The 19,654-nt window shown below is 51.2% G+C and overlaps 1 protein-coding gene and 1 long non-coding RNA gene across 3 annotated transcripts in view; one reads left to right on the forward strand and one right to left on the reverse strand.

The window, feature by feature from the left end:
- PPP2R2C (protein phosphatase 2 regulatory subunit Bgamma) overlaps positions 1–3,489 on the reverse strand; it is a 100,217-nt gene extending 96,728 nt beyond the window's left edge. The window contains exon 1 of one of the 2 annotated variants that reach the window (XM_079153626.1): positions 3,013–3,489. In XM_079153626.1, coding sequence (XP_079009752.1) covers positions 3,013–3,082 — 70 coding nt within the window. In that variant the 5' untranslated portion in view covers positions 3,083–3,489. Of the gene's footprint in view, positions 1–2,935 lie in introns of both variants that reach the window. The other variant, XM_079153627.1, reaches the window with a different exon arrangement.
- LOC306669577 lies at positions 1,215–6,264 on the forward strand. Its single transcript, XR_013766159.1, has 3 exons — positions 1,215–1,789; positions 5,171–5,302; positions 6,230–6,264. It is a non-coding gene; the product is annotated as an uncharacterized lncRNA (long non-coding RNA).
- Positions 6,265–19,654: the final 13,390 nt, after the last annotated feature.

A 19,654-nucleotide genomic window follows, 5' to 3' on the forward strand; every position in this document is an offset into this window, starting at 1 on the left:
ATTGTCCTCAGTGCTTCTACTTTACTGCTGGCCCCCATGCCCCCAAGTTCTCTGTGCCCTACACCCACACCTAATGATCACAATAACCCTCAACGCAGCTAAGCTCAGCCAAGAGCAAGCACAGAAACACAACAGTCCAAGCTGGTCTAATTTACACCAAGGTGTGAACGACTAACAGGACATAAACTCTTCCCAAGATACTTAGGATTTCACAAGGCTTAGGAACCCAGGCAAGACTCCCACACAAAGATGACATTGAACTTGGGACTCAAAGGATGAGTAGGAATCTGTCAGGAGAAATGCAGGAGGTAGGTCTCCAGGTGGCAGCAACTGCTGGAGCAAATGCTCTGAGGTCAAAAGAAAATGGGATGCCAAGGAACAGGAAGTCGATGGAGCAGCTGGGGCATCCTGAGCGTGGACGCAGCCAGGTGGAACAGGAGCCTGCACACCTGGGCCTCTGCAAACTGTCAGCATCCACTACTGATTATGAAATTCTTCCAGTTATAAGATGGATTATAATGGTTCCATTTATTAAATGCCTCTGATAAGCTAAACGCTGTGCTAGTCACTTTCTACATTAGCAGAGTCACCTCGATAATCCAGTGACAGAGATCATTTTTATTTCTCTCTTTACAAAGGGAGAAACAGAAGCTCAGAAAGGTTTAGCAACTTGACCAAGGCAGCACAGGAGGTGAGGCATCAGAAGCAGAATTCTAACAGAATTCTGGCCTGACAGCAGACAAATCTATGCTCTACCAAATGCAGTCAGGATTCAACAGCGTGAAAGTCTATTTTCCTCCAAGGGAGTCATGGTTCTCATTTAATTTTCTCACAATTACTGTTACCGTTTCTTCCTGCTGAGGGCAGGGGTCTCTGATCTGACCCCTCCACAGTCCTAGCACCTGAGCCCTGTGCCCTACATATCCTGACACTCAGTCTGAGCCATGGACAAGACCAAGCCTCATTTGCTTTATCTAAAAAGTGAGATGAGGGTTATGTGAGACCTTGTGTGAGGCCCTAGCACATAGTAGGTGCACAACACACTCAAGCTGCCATTGACACCTGGACCTCATAGAAATGCCACGACCTGTAGTCAGGTGGTTTCTTCACGCTCATTTTACAGGTGGGGGAACTGACACAGGTGAGCACTCCCCTGGAGGGCAGGCTTCCCTGCTGAACACAGGCTGCAGAGGGACTCTGTGACTGGGGCGCACACAGGAGCTCAGCAGCCATCGGTTAAGTAAAGTCATGACTTCCAGCTCCCAGAGCTATCCTTCCCTCCCTGTGCCCGGCTGAGGACTGGTGGATCCGGCAGAGAGGAAGGCGGGTGAGATGCCAAGGAATTCACGTTGAAAATGTCGGGCACTGGGCTGTGTGTTTAGTTACGACAACCCTGCCTCCCATCGCATCGTCCCCAATATAAAGATGAGCAAAGAGAGGCTTCCTCCAGGCAGCCAGACCAGAGCCAGATCCGGTGCAGCAGACACCTGCCAACATCCCCTCGCTCCAGAGCCAGGCCACTGGGGCACCTGCCAGCAACCCGAGGCCTCCTTCAACCCTCTGCGGCTCCGCAGGCTGTGAGCAGAAAGCGCACCCCCAGCACACAGCGGATCCTGGCTCCACCTCACCAAGGCAAGCGACAAAGGGCTGCGTTCGGCTCCCCGGGGCCTCCCGAAGCCCGGCCTGACAGCCGTCACCCAGCTCCGCAGCCCAGCCCGGCGGCGAAGCATGACTCAGCGCTTCTCCTCTCCGAGCGGGGAACGCCACCCCTCGGCATCCGTCCGCCCAGGTTACACACCCCACCTCCGCCCCGGGACACCCCAGCGCTCCCGGGCGGTGCTCCGCTGCCCGGGCCCCGCAAGGCTTAGCTCCCTCTCGGCCTCATTTCCGGCGGAGTCAGGCATTAGACTCCGGCCGGGGGCTAGTCACCGCGCAGGGCCCACACAGGTTCCCTGGCTCCCACACCCGTGCGCACGGGCCCGCGGGACGCAGTGCCAGGGCCCCTCCCCCAGGGTGCCCATCAGGGAGCCTCTTGCTAAAAACACATAAGCACTTCTGCAGCCTGTCCAGCAGCCCCTGGGGAGGATGCACCGCCCTACACCCGGGAAGGTCTCCAGCACAAGGGTCCCCTCTGCCTCAGCTCGCTGCGACTCCTCGCCCAGGTCTCCCCATCCTCCACCAGGGTTTCACTCTGCTGTCCCCTGGCTGCACACCGGGGCTGTCCCACCGTTCCCTGGGCAAGGCGGGGCAGAGGGACCCCAGAAGTTGCTGCTCTATAAGATGGGCGCTGACCCTCTGGGTTCCACCAGGCTCGGTGTGGGGGTTGGGCTAGTAGGGCCAATTTAGGGGGTTTTAAATGCAGGGCCTGTTTGTGGGTAACATGTACCACGTGGGGGGTCCTGAAGGTTTGGGCCCCGCTACTCCTCCTCAGTATAACTCCCCAGGAATAAAACGGCACCCCCAAACCTGCACCTCCCTCCCAGGAAAGGTCCCTGGCTCTGGGGTGCAGGGAGGGGCCAGCGGCAGGCGAGCCTCTCCGGAGGACCTGGCAATGGATTTTTTTTCCCCTGGGCCCCTCTTGGTCTCCAAGGAGTGGGCAGCCTAGAAAATTCTGCGGGCTTTGGAGAGGGCTGAAAAGGCAAATACGGGATTTGAAGCCATTACATTTCCCCGGGATTTCCACACCACATTAACCGCAGGCATGGCCTTTTTAAAAAATGATGGCCAGGGCCGATCGGGATGCCACCTGGCCAGGGGACAAACGCTGCCTCCCGGAGGGCGGCGCGGAGGAGGGCGCTGCCCTCTCCCGGCGCTGGGCAGCGGGGCCGGTGCCCTCGGGCTCCCTCCCTCCAGGCCCGGGTCGGGGTGAGGTGGGGTGAGGCGGGGTGGGGCGGGGTGGGGGCGGGGGACACGACACACAGCGCGCGGTCCAAACCTTCGGAGGGCATTCGGTGCGACGGCATCCCCACGCCGCGGCCGGCCGGAGGGGGTCTCAGACAACACGTACGTTACCTTCAGTCACATAGCTGTGGTCTCGCAGGAAGCTGTGGTTGATTTTCCGCGTGTCCGTGTCCTCGCCCATTGAAGGCCGTGCCCGGTGCCCTGGGCATGCCCCGCCGCCGCACACCGATGCAATCCGCAGAGGTCGCGCCGGGCGCGCGGGCCATGCCGCCGCAGCCTAGCAGGGGCGCGGGCCGCCGGGGCCCCGGGGGGCGGGCATCGCGGCCGCGGGCGGCCGGGACCGGGCGGGGTGGCCGGGGCGGGCGCCGCGGTCAGGCAAGCGCGCGGCGGGCGGGCGGCGGCCGCGGGTTGGGGCGGGCCGGGGCCCGGGCGCGCATCCCGGCCGGCCTGTGCGCTCTGAGTCCGTGCGCCGGCGGCGGCGGCGGTGGCCTGGTGCCGGTGCGCCTGGCTGCGGCGGCGGCGGCGAGGGGACGCGCGCGGCGCTGCGCTGCGCTGCGCCGACCGAGCCGGGGCCGAGCCGGGCTGCGCGGGCTGGGGCGGCCGCCGCCGTCGCTGTCGCAGGCCCCTCCCTCGCGCCGCCCGCTCCTCCGCCCCCGAGGCCGCGCCGCCCGCGGCGCACCCAGTCACCCTGCAGGTGCAGCGGGCGCCGGGGCAGTGGTGGGGCCGCGGTGCCTAGGTCCTCGCGGTGGGCACCTTTGGTGGCTGGGCGCGCCAAGGAGGAGGGATGGAGGGAGGAGACCGCCAGCCTCGGTGGGGGCGGGGGTGCTGGTCGGCTGAGCTGTGGAAGGAGGGTCCCTTGGGTGCCAGGTGCTCCAATTGGGGAAGAGATGGCCAACGGGCAGGGGAGCCAGAAGAGCGGAGGAGATGGGCAGCACGCTGGGCAGAAGCGGCAATAGGACTGGGAGGGGCTGGGGCGCAGCTGAAGGGGGGCACCTGTGGCACGGGAGACCTGAGCCGGTGAGAGCCGGGAGAACCTCAAGTCCCTTGGTTAGTAGAAGAGGGAGTGGGCAAGTTCTGGGGGCCCTCCTGAGCACACGGCTGGGTCTTTGTGAGGAAGCTAGGGGAGGTGGGCCAGCACTCACAAGGCAAAACTCTGGATGATTCTGCCGCGGGAGAGTTGACCTCCCCAGGCAGAGCTCTTGCTCTCTCCTCCGGCCTCCCCAGTGTGTTCGGGTGAGATACAGCTGAGGACACCTGCGCTGGGGGCGCTCCAGAAACCGCCTGAAAAATGCACCTCCCCTTGCGCACCTCCCTGCTGCAGGCATGAGGGAGCTACCTCCTCCCTCCGCCTTCCTTCCCTCCACTCCTCCTTCAACCCATCCCCTCCCCTCCCTTCTACTTCCCTTTGCTCCACTTCCATTTTACCCTAGACCTGACACACAGTGGGCCCTCAAAAATATTTGTCTCCTCTTTGGTCAGGCTGCCATCTCCTCCAGGCTCACTCTGTGCGTGACACCCAGGGCACAGTGGCCTCACAGGCCTGCTCAGGTGTTCAGCAAGACCTCCTTGGAAAGGGAGGGAGAAAAGCTGCACTTCGCCATGGGGTCACAGATTCCATGTGGCAACAAAGGCTGAGAGACCCTGGGGTCCAGGATTGAGGGCACAGGCTCCAGGTGGTAAGCGGGGCTGGTCTTGCCAGTTCTGCAATGCTGCACGCAGTACTCTGCTTCTCTCAGCCTGGGTTTTGGAGTCCCAGGCAGCTCACTAAAATGTGGTGGGGACAGGAGGGTCAGAAGGCGCTGGGGTGTGGAGGGCAGGCTTCTGAGAGAGCAGAGGTGCTGCCTAAGGCATCCTGATGGGAAATGGGAAGGAGCTTTCACAGCTGGGACTGGGCTTTCATTCTTCAAAATGCTAGAGGCCACCCCACCCAACACCCTGCAGGTGTAATGGAAAGACTGGCTTCTGCCAGCACCTGCCTGCTGAGTGGCCCAGGGGCAATGCCGTGACCTGTCCCAGCCTGGGCATTGTCACTACACAGCAAGCCTCCGCTGCTCACCTTGGAGCAGAGGAGTGCAGATTCAATGCAGGGACCCTCCAAACGTGCTGGATCCACATCATTCTGCCCCCAGGAAGGTGACTGATGTCCCCGTGGTCTCCTACACCAAGTGGGCACATTCTTCTGTCTCTCACACCTGATCTGCTCAGATGGCCCTCACTGCACATCCTAAACCAGCACCCATTCTCTGCCCATGTACTCCTCCCTCTCTAGCTCAGGAAAGCAAAATGACTGCAGCTTCAGACACTGTAAGACAGACAGGCTGCATTCAAGTCCTGACAGCAAGGGAGCTGGGGCGGGCACAGCCTCCTGCAAAAGGGGTGAGACAAGACAGTGCCTCAGAAGGTTGGCATGACTGGTTCATGCTTAGCAAGAACCTGGCCTCATGGTGTTATACTGCCGTCCTGCTGAGCTCCAGCCTCCTGCATGCCCCTTACCCTTTCTCTCTGATCTTGGAGAGATCTCCACACCCACCTTTCCCATCTCTCAGTTCTGCCAAAGTATCCACCCCCTGCTGGCATGAGCCTCACTTGCAGGGATGCCCTGGACACACTGCAATGGCCCACTCATGCTTCAGTCCCTCAGCTCTGAGCCGTGCCTGGGACCCCAGAGTTGGTATCTCTAGATTTGCTGGACCCCAAGACTCGGCACCAGTCCCAGGGGAGTGCTCCTGCATCCCTCTCCAAGCTGTCTCTCCATTCACTGCAGCACCCCCACTCCCCCATCAGAGCCGAGGCCTCCCTCTGCCTCCTGGCTACTGGCACCTACTCAGTCACAGAATCCACTGCTTCTGGTTGGTATTTGCACACGTCCCTTTCCCCTCGGGCTGGAACCTGAACTCCAGATCCTGCGCCCCCAACCCCTCTTTCTGTGCAGAGTGCTCCCTGTCTGCCAATCGCCTGCTGTGTGCACACATGTTGTGGCACAGGTTAGAGCAGCAGACAGACAGGACCCTGCTCCCACGGGGTGCGTCTCCTAGTGGCTCAAGAGGGGCACTATGAGGCGAGCTTGCACGGAGGAGGCCATGCTGGATGGAGAAGAGAGGAGGGTGCTGGAGGGGTCCTGTGAGAAGGGAGGGGACACTGTGTAAGGAGAAATTTGGCGGCAGCCCTCCAGAGGCTCTGGCGGCTTCCGCCTGCTTGGGTCTCTACCCAGAGACAGTCCTGGCCCCTGACCCCTCCCAGTGCCAGCACACTGCCTCCCTGTCCTCTCGCCCACCGCCTCAGCCCTCCTGCCAGCTTCCGACCACCATCACCTCTCCTTCCCCAAGAGAAGCTGGTCTCATGGGGCAGAGAATGACCTCCTGGGCCCCCTCTCAGCCCCACACACTCCCCTGGCAGCTGCGCCTCCAGCTCTCTGCTGTTGCTTCTCCGCTGCTTTTGGAGTTTCACTCCTTCTGATGGACTTCCCTCGAGTCTCCGCGTGCCTGTCTCCTCAGCCTGCCTCCGTGGACATAGAGCACATACAGAAAAGGACAGTATGGACCGGACTGTGCCCCACCCACCACCCAGACCCCTGCGTGGCAGCCCAATGCCATGGTGTTTGGGGGTGGAGCCTTCGGGAGGTGATTGGGGCCAGATGGAGGTCACAGAGGGTTCTGTGGTGGGATCACCGCCTTTATTTAGGAAAAAAAAAAAAAAAAGACAAGAAAACTCACCTGCTTCCTCCTGAGACTCACGTGTGTGGGCTCCTGGGGAGAAAGACGGGCCACCTACAAACCAGGAAGAAAGCCTCACTGTGGAACAGAGCAGCCAGAGCCTCGACCTTGGGCCTCCTAGCTTCCAGAGCTCTGAGTTAATAAGTTCTGTCACTTAAGCCGCCCAATCCATGGTGGCTTGCTATGGCAGCCCGTGTGCAAATTGGACATTGGGCCCTGTGGATAGCAAGCACCTGTGGCTGCCCCCATGGCAGGCACCCTAGTGACAGACCAGTGCCCCACAAAAGCACAGAGACCTTGCGTCCTCCCTTTCTGCCAAGTGGGGACAGAGCAAGAAGACCACCAGCTCCAAGTCATGGGATCCCTGCAGCCTCCAGAGCCACGAGGAGTCTGCATCCTATGTAATCCATCTGGTGGTGGCACATGGGTTACAGCAGCCCTGGCTAAGGTGCCACCCATACATGACCCCTCCTTGAACTGTAACACTACGCCTCACTGTTCTGGAGATTTCCAGCAGTAGACTTGGGGTGTGAATGCTGCGGACCTGCTGTCCCGCTCAGCATTCTCTCTGCGGTCCACTCGGTGGTATGCCTGCAGCTGTGACCTATTCGTTTGCTGTGGAAACGCAGCAACTTGCCCTTAGCATGGACGCTGCGGTGCCTTCAGTTTGGAAGCTGGGCAGTTCCTGTGTCAGCATTTACACGCACATGGTGCCAGCACGGTCACTCAACAGTCTCTGAACATCTAACTGTAGTTGCAGAGGGCAAGCAGTCTTCTTAGAGGTGACACGGGAGTCCCTGTTGGCACACCCCTTCCCTCAGGGAGCTGCTGCCTGGGGTTGTGGGCCCACCCAGCCTCTGGCTGCCTCTGCTGCTAACTCCCCATGCTGTCTGACACCAACTGGCCTGCTCCACCGCCCACTGAGGATGAACCCCTGCCAGCTCCGCTGCCCACGCCTTCCCAGCCTGCCCGCTTCTGGTCTCAGGCAGAGCCCCCAGCCCCTCCTCCATCCAGCCACATGGCCACACCGGAACCCCAGGCCTCGCATCTCCCACACGCTCATTCTGAATGCAAGGGTCTCCTGTGTGCGCCCTGGGTCCTCCCTAAAGACCACAACTTCCGAGCAAGGCAGACCCCTCCCAGACCACACGTCTGCACCAGCTGGGCCCCCGCCTCCAATGCCATCTTGTCCACCTTTTCTCCATTTTCCCGTTTCTCACCTGTGCCTGGGGTAGGTTTGCACTTCCTGTCCTTTTTAAATTAGTTGTGGTCATGAGACTAGCTTTGGGCAGTGAAGCTTAAGGCAAGTGAGAGGAGAGTGCCCCTTCTGGGTCAGAGCTTCAAGACCCTCTGTGTGGCTTGCCAGACCTTCTTCCCCTCTCCACCCCTCTCTCACCCTCTCTTCCTCCCTCCCTCCCTCCCTCCCTTCCTTCCCTCCTTTATTTCCTTAAAGGACTGTGAAGAACTATAGCGTGTGTTGGGTAAGCAAGAAAAAGCACGTGCTGTGTTAGTCACCAAGACATGCAGGCTGCTTACTACCACAGCGTACCCTCACCTATCCCGCAGCTCTGTCCCCGGGAGCATTTCGCATGTGTTATCACGCCCCTCTCAGTATGTGAGAAACATGGCTCAGCCAGCATGGACCAAGCTAGACTGCAGCAACCCAGTGGGTCACAGGCTTCTTTCTCAGGCCTGCCACAATGCCATCATGAGTTGGCGACAGTTCTGATACTTGTCATTTTCATCCCAGGACCTAGGCTGATGGAGCAGCTCCACGTTTGGACAGTGGGCTCGTGCAGAGCTAAGAGAGACCTGGGACCATGAGCTCACTCCTGTGGCACCACTGGCCTCAGTGGAACACGGGACCGTCTTCCTCCAGGAAGGAGCTGCAATCATTTTGCACCATAAGACAGTCTACCATCGCTCCCATTTTACAAATGAAAGAAACAGGTGCTGAGTCATTTTTTCCTGACTCACACAACTCCTACGTGGCAGTGCTGAGTTTACCCAGGTCTGAGTGGATCCAGAGCTTATTGGGTCGGCCCACAAAAGCTAGTACTAACCTAGCCACTCTGCCACCATCCCCCTCCAGATCCCAGGGCCAAGCTTCCAGGTGGTCTCAGCTCACTCTAGCACTGAGATCCATCTGTTTTCGCCTCTAGGCTGAAAGAGTGTCACGTGGCTCTTCCCTCCAGTGCCTTGGTGGACCCGATCCCACCCACTCACCCCAGTCCAGCTCACCAGGCCTGGGGATGGAGAATGTCTCAGAAACAGGCCACGACCCAGCAAAGGGAAGTGAGCCCACATGGAAGGGCCTAGAGCTACTGCTTAGCCCGGCACCCCCAAGGTCCAGGGTGTTCTGCACAGGACACCCAGAAATAAAGGAAGGTGGAAAAGTTGTGATCCTGAACCCAAATGTAATCGCCAAAACCCCTTTGGGGTGTGTCATTCCAGGTTAGTTGTCTCTTCGTTTTTTAAATTCTATTTGTTTTAATGACATGTTTCAAATACGCAGAGACATGAAGGATGAGCACTCCCCGCCTTCTGAACGCTGATTCAGGATGGATCAATCTTTCCAATCCGACATTTGCTTCAGCCCTTTTCACTTCAGAAAAAAAACCAGAAAAAGAGAAGGCGGACGCTTCCTCACAGCCTCCTTTCCGAAGGCAAACACTTTCCCCGAGTTGGTGCCTCCGCCTTCCCTGTTCTGTTCTTTAACACATATGTGCACACTAGACCACTTTGTGTGATTTTTGGATTCATATAGACATTATCACGTCGATCACCCCCTTATTGAAATCGCTTTCTTCACCCTGAGCATTATTTTCTTCAGCTCTACCTGGCCTCTTCATCGACCGGGGACGCTGGAAGAAGCGATCAATGGTCCTGCAACTTGCTCCAAGCACCTTCCCGCAAGAGCAGATCCTGTGCATCTTTCCCAGTTCTGTGTCCAGTGACGTCACAGAGATGTAGAGCCATTGGCCATATGGAGAATCTACGTCCCTGAAATTGGCAAACGCTGCAAGTTAAGGCGTCCCCCTAAACCTTGGGCTGTTGAACATCTACCAGTGCACCAATGACTATGACTGATTGCATTTTTCCCACCTGCCTCCACCAGCCTTTCAGGATTTCAAACAATGCGCAGTGGTGTCCTTTAACCTAGCTCCCCAAACCCAAATGCAAAGGTTTCCTCGGATATGGACAGAGTGCCACCCCCTTACATATGCTCAGGATATATATGTACATGTGGGTACATCGTATGTACATCACACGTGATGGGTCATGCCTACCAGTGGAAGTGTGTATTTAACTCCTAACTTTCTTGCCAAATTGAGGAACCATTTGTACTCCGACAACCTTCTCAGTAGCACCTGGAGCAGATGTAAATTCATGTGAAGTTGATGGTGAGCTGATATTGATGACTGCTTCATTTGCACTTCCTGATGGGTAGTCAGGAATCTTTCCAAAGCTCCCATATGAATTTGCTCTTCTGTGGGTTGCCTGTTCTTTCCCTTTGCCCATCTCCCATTAGGTTGCTTGGTTTTCTTCTTACTGGCTTCCTGCAGCTTTTTATGCAAAGGTACGACCTGTTCTCATCAGCTCCTATGTGATGAAAACATTCTCATTTGTTGCTTTCTTCTTGATGTTGTTCTCAGGACTCTGACCCTACAGAAGGCACTGCTTTTAATGCAGTAAAATGTGTCCGTGTTGTCTTTTAATGCCTTGCCTTTGGTTTGACCAGTACTTATCTCCCCTCTGATGATAAAGGTGGTTCTTCAGAACAGCCTTCCTTTACATTTATACATGAAGATCTATAAGTTTTTCATCACTGTAACAAAATACCTTAAAGGAGTAAAGATTTGCTTTGGCTTATGGTTTCAGAGATTTCAGCTCATGGTTGGCTGTCCCAATCTCTATCACTGTGGACTTGTAGTGAGGCAAAACATAAAGGCAGGTAGCATGTAGCAGGAACACGCACGTGCATGTTTGTGTGTGAATGAGAGAGAGAGGAAGGAACTGGGGATGAGATACAGCCCCCAAGAACCCACTCCCTTCAACTAGGCCCCACCCCTTTGGTGCCTAGCACCTCCCAGTGGCCCATTTAAATCATGGACTAAGCCACTGCTTAGGGTACAGCCCTGTGATCCAATCGCTTCCCCCGAAGGCCACCTGACACTGCTGCACTGCAACACAGGAGCCTTTGAAGGACGTTCCAGATCCCAACCATAAGAAAACACCTTTAGAGATTCAGCCCATCTAGAGCACGCCGGGCGTTTGGTGAGGAGGGAGGGCACTACATACTTTCACCATGTGGACAACATGGTGTCCAGGTCACTCACTGAATGGCCGTAAGCTTCCCACTGATGGACAGCACCACCTCTACACCAGGTTCCTGTACGTCTGGGTCCACGTCTGGACTCTGCGTTCTGTTCTTTTGCTCTTTTTGTCCTGCTCATGTGACAGTACTACCCCGTCTCGGGTTAGCTGTATGATAATTCAACTTCAAGCAGATCAAGTGACACTGCCTTGGCTCTGCTTCAAAACTGTCTTGGCTATTCTTGGACTTTTACTCTTCTCTATAAATTTCCAGTCTTTTGGGTCCCATTCAAAATCCTCTTGGGAGTTTCATCATAATTACAATCAATCTACATGAACCAGGAGAAAAGTGGGGTTCTTTCTGACACTGAATCACCTCACCCATGGGTGTGGTCCATCTCTATTTATTCGTGTTTCCCTTTGACAAACGGGGAAGCTGACACACAGGGTGAGCAACTAATTCGTGCAGGCCAGGAAGCAGGGCCCAGGGCTGCCGCCTGAGGTCTGGAGGTCTGGGTCTGGAGGCTCCGCTCTGCCTCCCACTCCTGAGCCACCTCGGTAAAGGGCTCTTGCAAACACCGCTAGATCTCATCTTAAGCCCGCCTCGAGTCGGCTGCACTGGAAATGGGGTTTGCCCCTTTTATGCATTGGTGTCACTGCTCGGTAGGAATGCTGCTCGTCCTACTACGTTGCCTGTGTCCTGCAATTTGATGCACTATGCAGGCTTCTGATGGTTCAGGAGCAGATTCTCTTGGATTTTCTATGTAGACAATCACAACATCCACACCGAAGACGATTTTGACTTTTCTTTGCCGTTGCGTCCCACCGAGTTCCAAGACAAGGTGGTACTGGACAGCAGGGGTGCCAGGGCTTTTAATTTTCAGTGTTGGGAAGTGGACCCAGAGGGAGTCTACCAAGCTACGTTCCCAGCCTTGTGTATTTTATTCATTGAGACAAGGTCTTGACAAAGTTGCTGAGGCTGGCCTTGAACTCGTGATCCTACTGCCTCAACCTCCTGAGTGCCTGGAACCACAGGCATGTGCCACCAGCCTGGCTAGGAGTCATCTTTGTGTTAGGTCTGGCAATGGTTTCAAAATTTCCCCACGAAAAATGATGTCGGCAGTCAGGTTATGATTAATGTTCTTTCTCAAGCCAAGAATTCACTTCCTAGTTTTCTAAAAGAGTGAGTATTGACATTTATCTAAAGTAGATGCTTTTTGCTTGGTGGTTTCTTATTGTACTATTGAAATGGTCATGTGGCGTTTTGTCTTAATCTGTTAAAGGAGTGAGTCAGATTATCAGTTTGGTCCATAACCATTCTTTCATCCAGAGGCTGAACCCTACATGATCAAGATACAATATATCCATATTCATTTTGCTAATATATTTGAGTTTTTGCCTGTATGTTTAAAATTTAGACTATTTAGTATTAGTAATTTGTTTCTTGCAGTTTATTAGCTGGTTATGCTAACATCATAAAAAGAGCTGAAGAACTTCCTTTTCAAGTTTTTTATAGGATAGTTTACATATCATAGAAATAACATTCCATACCATTTCCAAAGTGGCTATGCTATTTGACATTCCCATTCGGCAGTGTAGACGAGTTCCCTTTCTCCGTTTCTTCACTGCAGTTGGGTGTGGCCAGCGTTTGTGACGTAGGCCATTCTGACAGGCATGTGGTGGCACCTCGAGGTGGTTGGAGTTGGCACCGTGCAGTGACTATGAGTTGCTCGTCTTCTCATGGCTTATGGCCTGCCTGTGTGCTACCTTGGGTGATGTGTCCATTTAGACATCTGTCCACTTATCGGTGGATCATTTGTTTTCTTATTATTGCGTTCTGAGAATTCTCTCATGTACTCTTGACGCACTCCATTTATCAGGTAGGTGTTTTCCAAAGATCTTCATCCCCTCTAGGGCTTGCCTTTCCATTTTCTGAATAGTGTCTTTCAGAGAGGGGTATTTTTAGTTTGTAAGAAGTCAGAATTATCAATTGTTTTTCTTTTATAGATCCTGCGTTAAGAGTCATATCTAAGAAATCTTTGACTAACTCTAGGTCACAAAGATTCTTATCCAGTTTCCTTCAACAGCAGGACTGGCAAACTCTGGCTGGAGACCCGCTGCCTATTTATTCACAGGAGGTCACCCCATTTATCTCTGTACTTTCTGTGGCCGCTTTCGCAGGGTGATGGCCGAGTTGCACACTTGCAGTCCACAGGCCTAAAACACTGACTCTCTGGACCTTTAAGAAAGTCTGTCAATATCTCTTCTAGAAGTTTTGTGGATCTGAGTTTCCATTTAGATCTGTTATCCACATTGAGTTAGTTCTCAATGTGCAAGATAGTACAAGATACTTGTGGGAGCTGGCTTTTGACATGTGTCCAGTTGATTTAGCAATCATTTGCTGTCCTCTCCTTTGTGCACTGAGTGAAAGTCATCGCAGCTGTGTGCCTGCGAGTCCATTTCTGGATTCTCTTCTCCTCTATTGATCAGTTCATCTGTATTGACAGCAATGCTGCCTGTATCGACAACAAAGGCCTTCTAATAAATGTGGGCATCAGATCCTGTTAGTGCTCTTCGTTTGTATTTGAGTCATCTTGGCTATCTTAGGCCCTTTGCATTTCCATAAGAATTCTAGAATTGGCTCCTCAGTTTCTAAAAAGCCTGCCCAGATTTCATTTAGATCGTGTTAAGTTGCAGGTCGTTTGGGGCCACTGACGTCTTGACAGCAGGGAGCCTCTCCGTCATGGGCATGCTGTTTCCGCCTATTCGGGTCTTCTTTAGTTTCTACCACCAGTGCTTTGCAACTCTCACGGCATAGGCCTTTCACGTCTTGAGTCGAACTTATTCCTCCGTATCTCACATCATAAGTGGCCCCTCTTAAATTTTAATTCCGATGGCCCTTGAATCCTGCAGCTTGATGAACTCGCCTATGAATTCTGGCACCTTTTTTGTAGATCCCGCTGCTACCTGGTATTTATGCCATCTGGGAAGTTTCATTCCTTCCTCTCTGACTGAGCATCCTTTCTTCTCTTCCCTGTGTCCCTTTTGGGCCATGGTTTCCGGGCCCATGTGGAACAGAAGTGCGGAGTGGACGTCCTTGCCTCGGCTCTGGGCTTCACATCTCATCTTTCTCACAGGCGCGCTGGGTCGAGCTGAAGTTCTCCTCTCTTCCTAGTTTCTTAAGAGATCCGATCAGGAATAATGCTGGTTTTTCCCACGTACAGTTTTCCGGTTCTGGATCTGTGCCGCTGAGCTGCAGCCCCAGCCTTGCTCTGTTGAGAGATCAGGGCAGCCTAACCTGAGGACCTGGGGGTCTTCTCCTCCTCAGCTTTCTGGAAGGGCCTGTGTAGCAACGGTGCCGCGTCTTCCTTAAATGTTTGGTGGAGCCTTCAGTAAAGGCACCTGGCCTGGAGATTTCCTAATGGGAAGGTTTAAATCACACGTTCCACTCCGTATTATTGAGAGGATGGCTCAGCTGTCTGCGTCTTCTTCAGTAAGCCTTTGCTTGTGTATTTCAAGGAACTTATTGACTCCATCTGCTTTATAATCTTAGTAAAATATTCGTAATATTTATTTATTTTCAATACTGGGGATGGAACCCAGGGCCTTGTGCATGCTAGGAAGTGCTCTACCACTGAGCTACATCCTCAGCCCTTTTTATTTTTCAAAACAGAGTCTCACTAAGTTGCCCAGGCTACCCTCAAACTTGTGACACTTCTGCCTCAGCCTCCAGAGCAGCTGGGAATACAGGTGTGCACCAGAACACCTGACTTCTTTTAATAACTGCAGAATCTATAAGGATGTCACTTTTTTTTTTTAAGAACTACTCAGCAAAATAAAATTCTGGTTTATTGTTAGACAACATTATTTCACACATACAACAAATAGATAAAAATAAATAAATAAACATTAACTTCATAGACAAAAAAAAAGGAAATGGAAAGTAACCTTTTTATTTTGGGCCTTTTTAACCATCTCATGCAAACCAACTACTTACAGTACCACTAAGATACATAGTCACTGCAATGCTCAGAGTAAGATTTTGTTGTTGCTGTTGTTATTTTTTTCTTTTTTTACAAGTTTTTTTCTTTTTTCTTTGAGATGATAATGAACATGGCCATACTGTAAGTAAAGTTGGAAGTAGGACAGAGAAGCACTTAGAAGACTGGTTTGGTCATCTGGGATCATTAAAAATGGCTGATTCCTAATAATATGTACAAAAAATATAAAATGCAAATTAAAAATGACAAATTTTTCTTTGAAGTTTGAAGTTCTTTTAAGAAAATAGGCAGGCCTTGGAAGTTTTGAAGTTTGGGTTCTTTTCTTTCTCCCCTGTTGCAAATGTGCACTGTTTTTATTGGTGGGGTTTTGTTGTTGTTTTGTTCCAGGGATTGAACCCAGAGGCCTGTAACCACTGAGCCACATCCCCCGTTCCTTTTTATTCCTTTTAGAGAGAGGGTCTTGCTAAGTTGCTCAGGTCCTCACTAAGTTGGCCAGGCTGGCCTTGAACCTGTGGTCCTCCTGCCTGGGCCTCCTGAGTCACTGGGAGCACAGGCCTGCCCCACACAACAGCTTGCCCTGCGGTTCTGGTTGCGGGTGGAGAGCGCGAGTCACAGCGCTGGCACAGCCTGCAGCGGGAGGGCGACCCCCTTCAGATGGAGACGGGAAGCACCCAGTGCAGGAGCGCCACCTCCTCTCTCTTCCGGTTGACTCTTCCTGTGCTGCTGTCTGGCCATCCTCCTGAGGCTCCTGCTTCTTGCTGCCCCACCGTCACCTGTCCCTTCGGCAGCCTCAGCCTGCTTATGCTGGCCTCCGTCCTCCTGTTTCCATCCTCCTTCCTCTGCCTCCCCGCCCGCCGCGGCCCAGCGTTTTCCTCCTCGGCGCCGCCTTAGCAGGGCCTTCCCTCCTCGGCCTCCTCCACGGCTCCCTGCGCTGCTTCAGGTCCTCGGTGGGGAGCGGGAGGACGCACGGGGATCCGGTGTGGCCCGCGGCGGCCTCGAGGCCCCGACCCGCTGACCAGCCCCACGGAGGCTTTCAGCGCGCCCGTGGGACCACCCCGTGGGACCATCCAGTCCCTCCCGTGGTCAGTCCGGCAAGAGTCATCATTTATCAAGGAAGATCTCAAAGACGCCCTTATGGGCAAACACCTGGCTTCGGTGTCCCTGGTTTCCGCTATGACCTTTGTTTTCTATTTGGTCGTTTTCTGTTTTGATCGGGATCGTTTCCTCTCTGTGATGGTTCAGATGCGAGGTGTCCCCCAAAGCCCACGAGGAGGCAAGGCAAGAAGGTTCAGAGGGGATGGCCAGGCCATGAGAGTGGCCACCTAATCAGGGGTTGGCGGGTTGTAACTGGGCAGGCAGGGTGGCTGGAGGAGGGCGCTGGGGCTGGCATTTGTCGCTTGCTGGCGGAGCGCTGTTCTCCTCCCCGCACCTCCCAACACTGGGCCGGCCACGGGGTCCCTGGTCTATGGACTCAGACCCCTGAAACCCCAGCTCTGAATGATCGTTTCCTCCTGCTCGTTCCTCATCTTTAGGTCACAGCCGCAGAGAAGCTGACTAAAACTTGTTACTTTGGGTTTCTTTTATTCTTTTTTCTAGTTTCTTAAAGATCGTTGATTTGAGAACTCTTCTTCCTTTCCAGTGACCGAGTTCAGGGCTAAAAAGCCGCTGTAGATTGATTCCCAAGTATTTTATTTTATTTTTTTGAAGCTATTGTGAATGGGGTAGTTTTCCTGATTTCTCTTCGGGTAGATTCATCACTGATGTATAGGAATGCAGTTGATTCATGGGTGTTGATTTCATAACCTGCTACTTTGCTGAATTCATTTATGAGTTTTAGAAGTTTTCTGGTAGAATTTTTTGGCTCTTCTAAATATCAAATTATGTCATTGGCAAATAGTGTCTTTTTCTATTTGTATCCCTTTAATTTCTTTCTCCTGTAACACAGGAGTACAATCAATCAACAAATAAGAAAAAATGTTCAACATCTTTAGCAGTTAGAGAACTGCAAGTCAAAACTACTTAAGATTTCATCTCACTTCAGTCAGAATGGCAATTAACAACAATAAATGTTGGTGAGGATGTGGGGGGAAAGGCACACTCATCCATTGCTGGTGGGACTGCATATTGGTACAAACGTTATGGAAAGCAGGATGGAGATTCCTCAGAAAAATTGGAATGGAACCACCATTTGACCCAACTATCCCACTCCTCAGTTTCTACCCAAAGAACTTAAAATCAGCATAGTACAGTGAGGCAGCCACGTCAACGTTTATAGCAGCTCAATTCACAATAGCTAAGCTATGGAACCAGCCTAGGTGCCCTTCAACAGATGAATGGATAAAGAAAATGTGGTACATGTACACAATGGAATATTACTCAGCCTTAAAGAAGAATGAAATGATGGCATTTGCAGGTAAATGGATAGAGCTGGAGAAAATCATGCCAAGTGAAATAAGCCAATCCCCCCCCCCAAAACAAAAACTGAATGTTTTCTCTGATATGCAGATGCTAATTCACAAGGGGTGTGGCTAGGGAAGAATAGAGTTACTTTAGATTAGGTAGAGGGGAGTGAAGGGAGGGGAGGGGGTATGGGTATATGAAGGATAGTAGAGTGAAACAGACATTACCCTGTGTCAATATATAACAGACATTACCCTGTGTCAATATATAACCGTACGACCAATAGGATTCTACATCATGTATAACCAGAAGAATGAAAAATTATATTTCCTTATATATGATGTATCAAAGTGTATTCTACTGTCATGTATAACTAATTAAAACAAAATTTAAATTAGTTTTTAAAAGTCCACTGTAGGCCTTATGTTTGGGACACCTCACAGATTTTGAGACATTGTATTTTTATTTTCACTCAAGAGAAAGTACTTTCTAATTTCCTTTTTGATTTCTTGTTGGATATACAGGTTACACAGAAGTGTGTAACATCGTTTCCAAATATTTTGATTTTTTTCCAGAGCTCTGTTATTGAATTTATAACTTAATTCCATTAAAACAGAGAACATACTTCTATTATTTGGATTCCTTCACATTTACTAAGGTTGGTTTTGTTCTGTTTGGACAAATTTCTGTATTGCACACTTGAATTTCTAGTCTGCTATTGTTGGACAGGGTTGTCTACAAATGTAGACTAGGTCCAGCTGGTTGATGATGTTGCTCATGTCTCTGTTTCCTTACACACTTTTGGTCTACTTCTTTTATGAGTTATGAAGAGAGGGCTATTGAAATATCCAACTATAATTGTGTATTCATCTATTTCTTGGTTCTATCAATTTTTGCTTTTTGTATTTTAAGATTCGTTATTAGATACATAAATGTTTAGACTGTTTTGGCCGATTTAAAAATCATCCTCTTTATTGCTATGAAATGATGTTTTTAATCCTGGTAATATTTTTTACTGTGATATCTACTGTGAGATTAATGTAGCCACTGAAACTTCTTTTCGTTGATAGCATAGTAGATCTTTTTCATTACTTTGCTGCAGCCTATTTCTGTTTTATGTTTAAAATAGGTTGCCCGTAGGCAGTGTATGTCTGGGTCCTGCCTTGTCATCTGTTCTGACCATTTCTGCCCCTTCAGTGGAATGTGTGGACCGTCGCCATTTCATGCGATCATCGTCGTGGTTGGGTTTACATCTGCCATATTGCTATTTGCTTTTCATTTGTTCCAGTTTTACTTCGTCACTTTCTTTCCTTTCCTAGCCTTCTTTAGAATTATTTGAGCGTGTTTAAATGATTCAGTCTTATCTACTTTGTGGCTTATAAGCTGTAAGTCTGTTTTCGTTCTTAGTGTTGCTTTAAGGTGTACAGGATGCCTCTTTAACTCATCCCAGTCTAACTTCAAATGACACTCTGCTCTTTTACATATAGTTTATATACTTACTTACAACAGCGTGCTTCCACTCTCCCTTCTCAGTCTTTTTGCTGTGGTTATCGAATTTTGCTTTTATATGTGCCATAAACCTCACACTACATGGTTATTATTTTTGTTTAAAGAGTCAATTATATTTTAGAGAGATTATACTAATAAAAGAAAATATTATATATGCACCTGTGTGGCTGTCATGGTGGATGTTCTTCATTTCCTTCATAAATGCATATTCCCATCATTTCATTCTGTTTGAAGCACATCTTTAACACGTCTTGTATGGCAGTTCTGCCAGAGCTGAATTCTTTCGGGTTTCGTATGTCTGAGAAGTCTTCATTCTGCTTCTATTCTTGAAAGACTCTTTCTGGAGGTAAATCCCAGATTGATGCTACTTTTCTTTATTCAGTGCTTTAAAGATGCTGCTCCATTGTCTTCTCACTCGCATTATTTTCTGCAAGAATCTGCAGTCATCCTCGTCTGTGTCACTCTCTCCGTAACATGTTCTTTCCCACACCTCTTTTTTTGGCTATGTTTAAGATTTTTTCATTATTGCTTATTTCGAGTAATTTAATTATGATGTGGGTTTCATTTATATTGTGCTGGGGGTTCACTGAGATTCTCCTATCCCTGAGTGTGTAGTTTTCATCAATTTAGAAATATCTTCAGATATTTTTCTGTTCCTCCCTCCTGCCCATTTCAGGAACCCCAGTTACATATGCATTAGGCTTCTTGAAATTGCCTTGCAGCTCACTGAGGAGGTCTCTGTCTTTTAAAAATTCTTTTTCCTTTTAAAAAGCCTCATTAATCTCTGTTTCTTTATGGGTGGTTTCCATTGTT

The sequence above is a fragment of the Sciurus vulgaris genome (genome assembly GCF_902686455.1).
Source record: "Sciurus vulgaris genome assembly, chromosome: 9".
Lineage (NCBI taxonomy): Eukaryota > Metazoa > Chordata > Mammalia > Rodentia > Sciuridae > Sciurus > Sciurus vulgaris.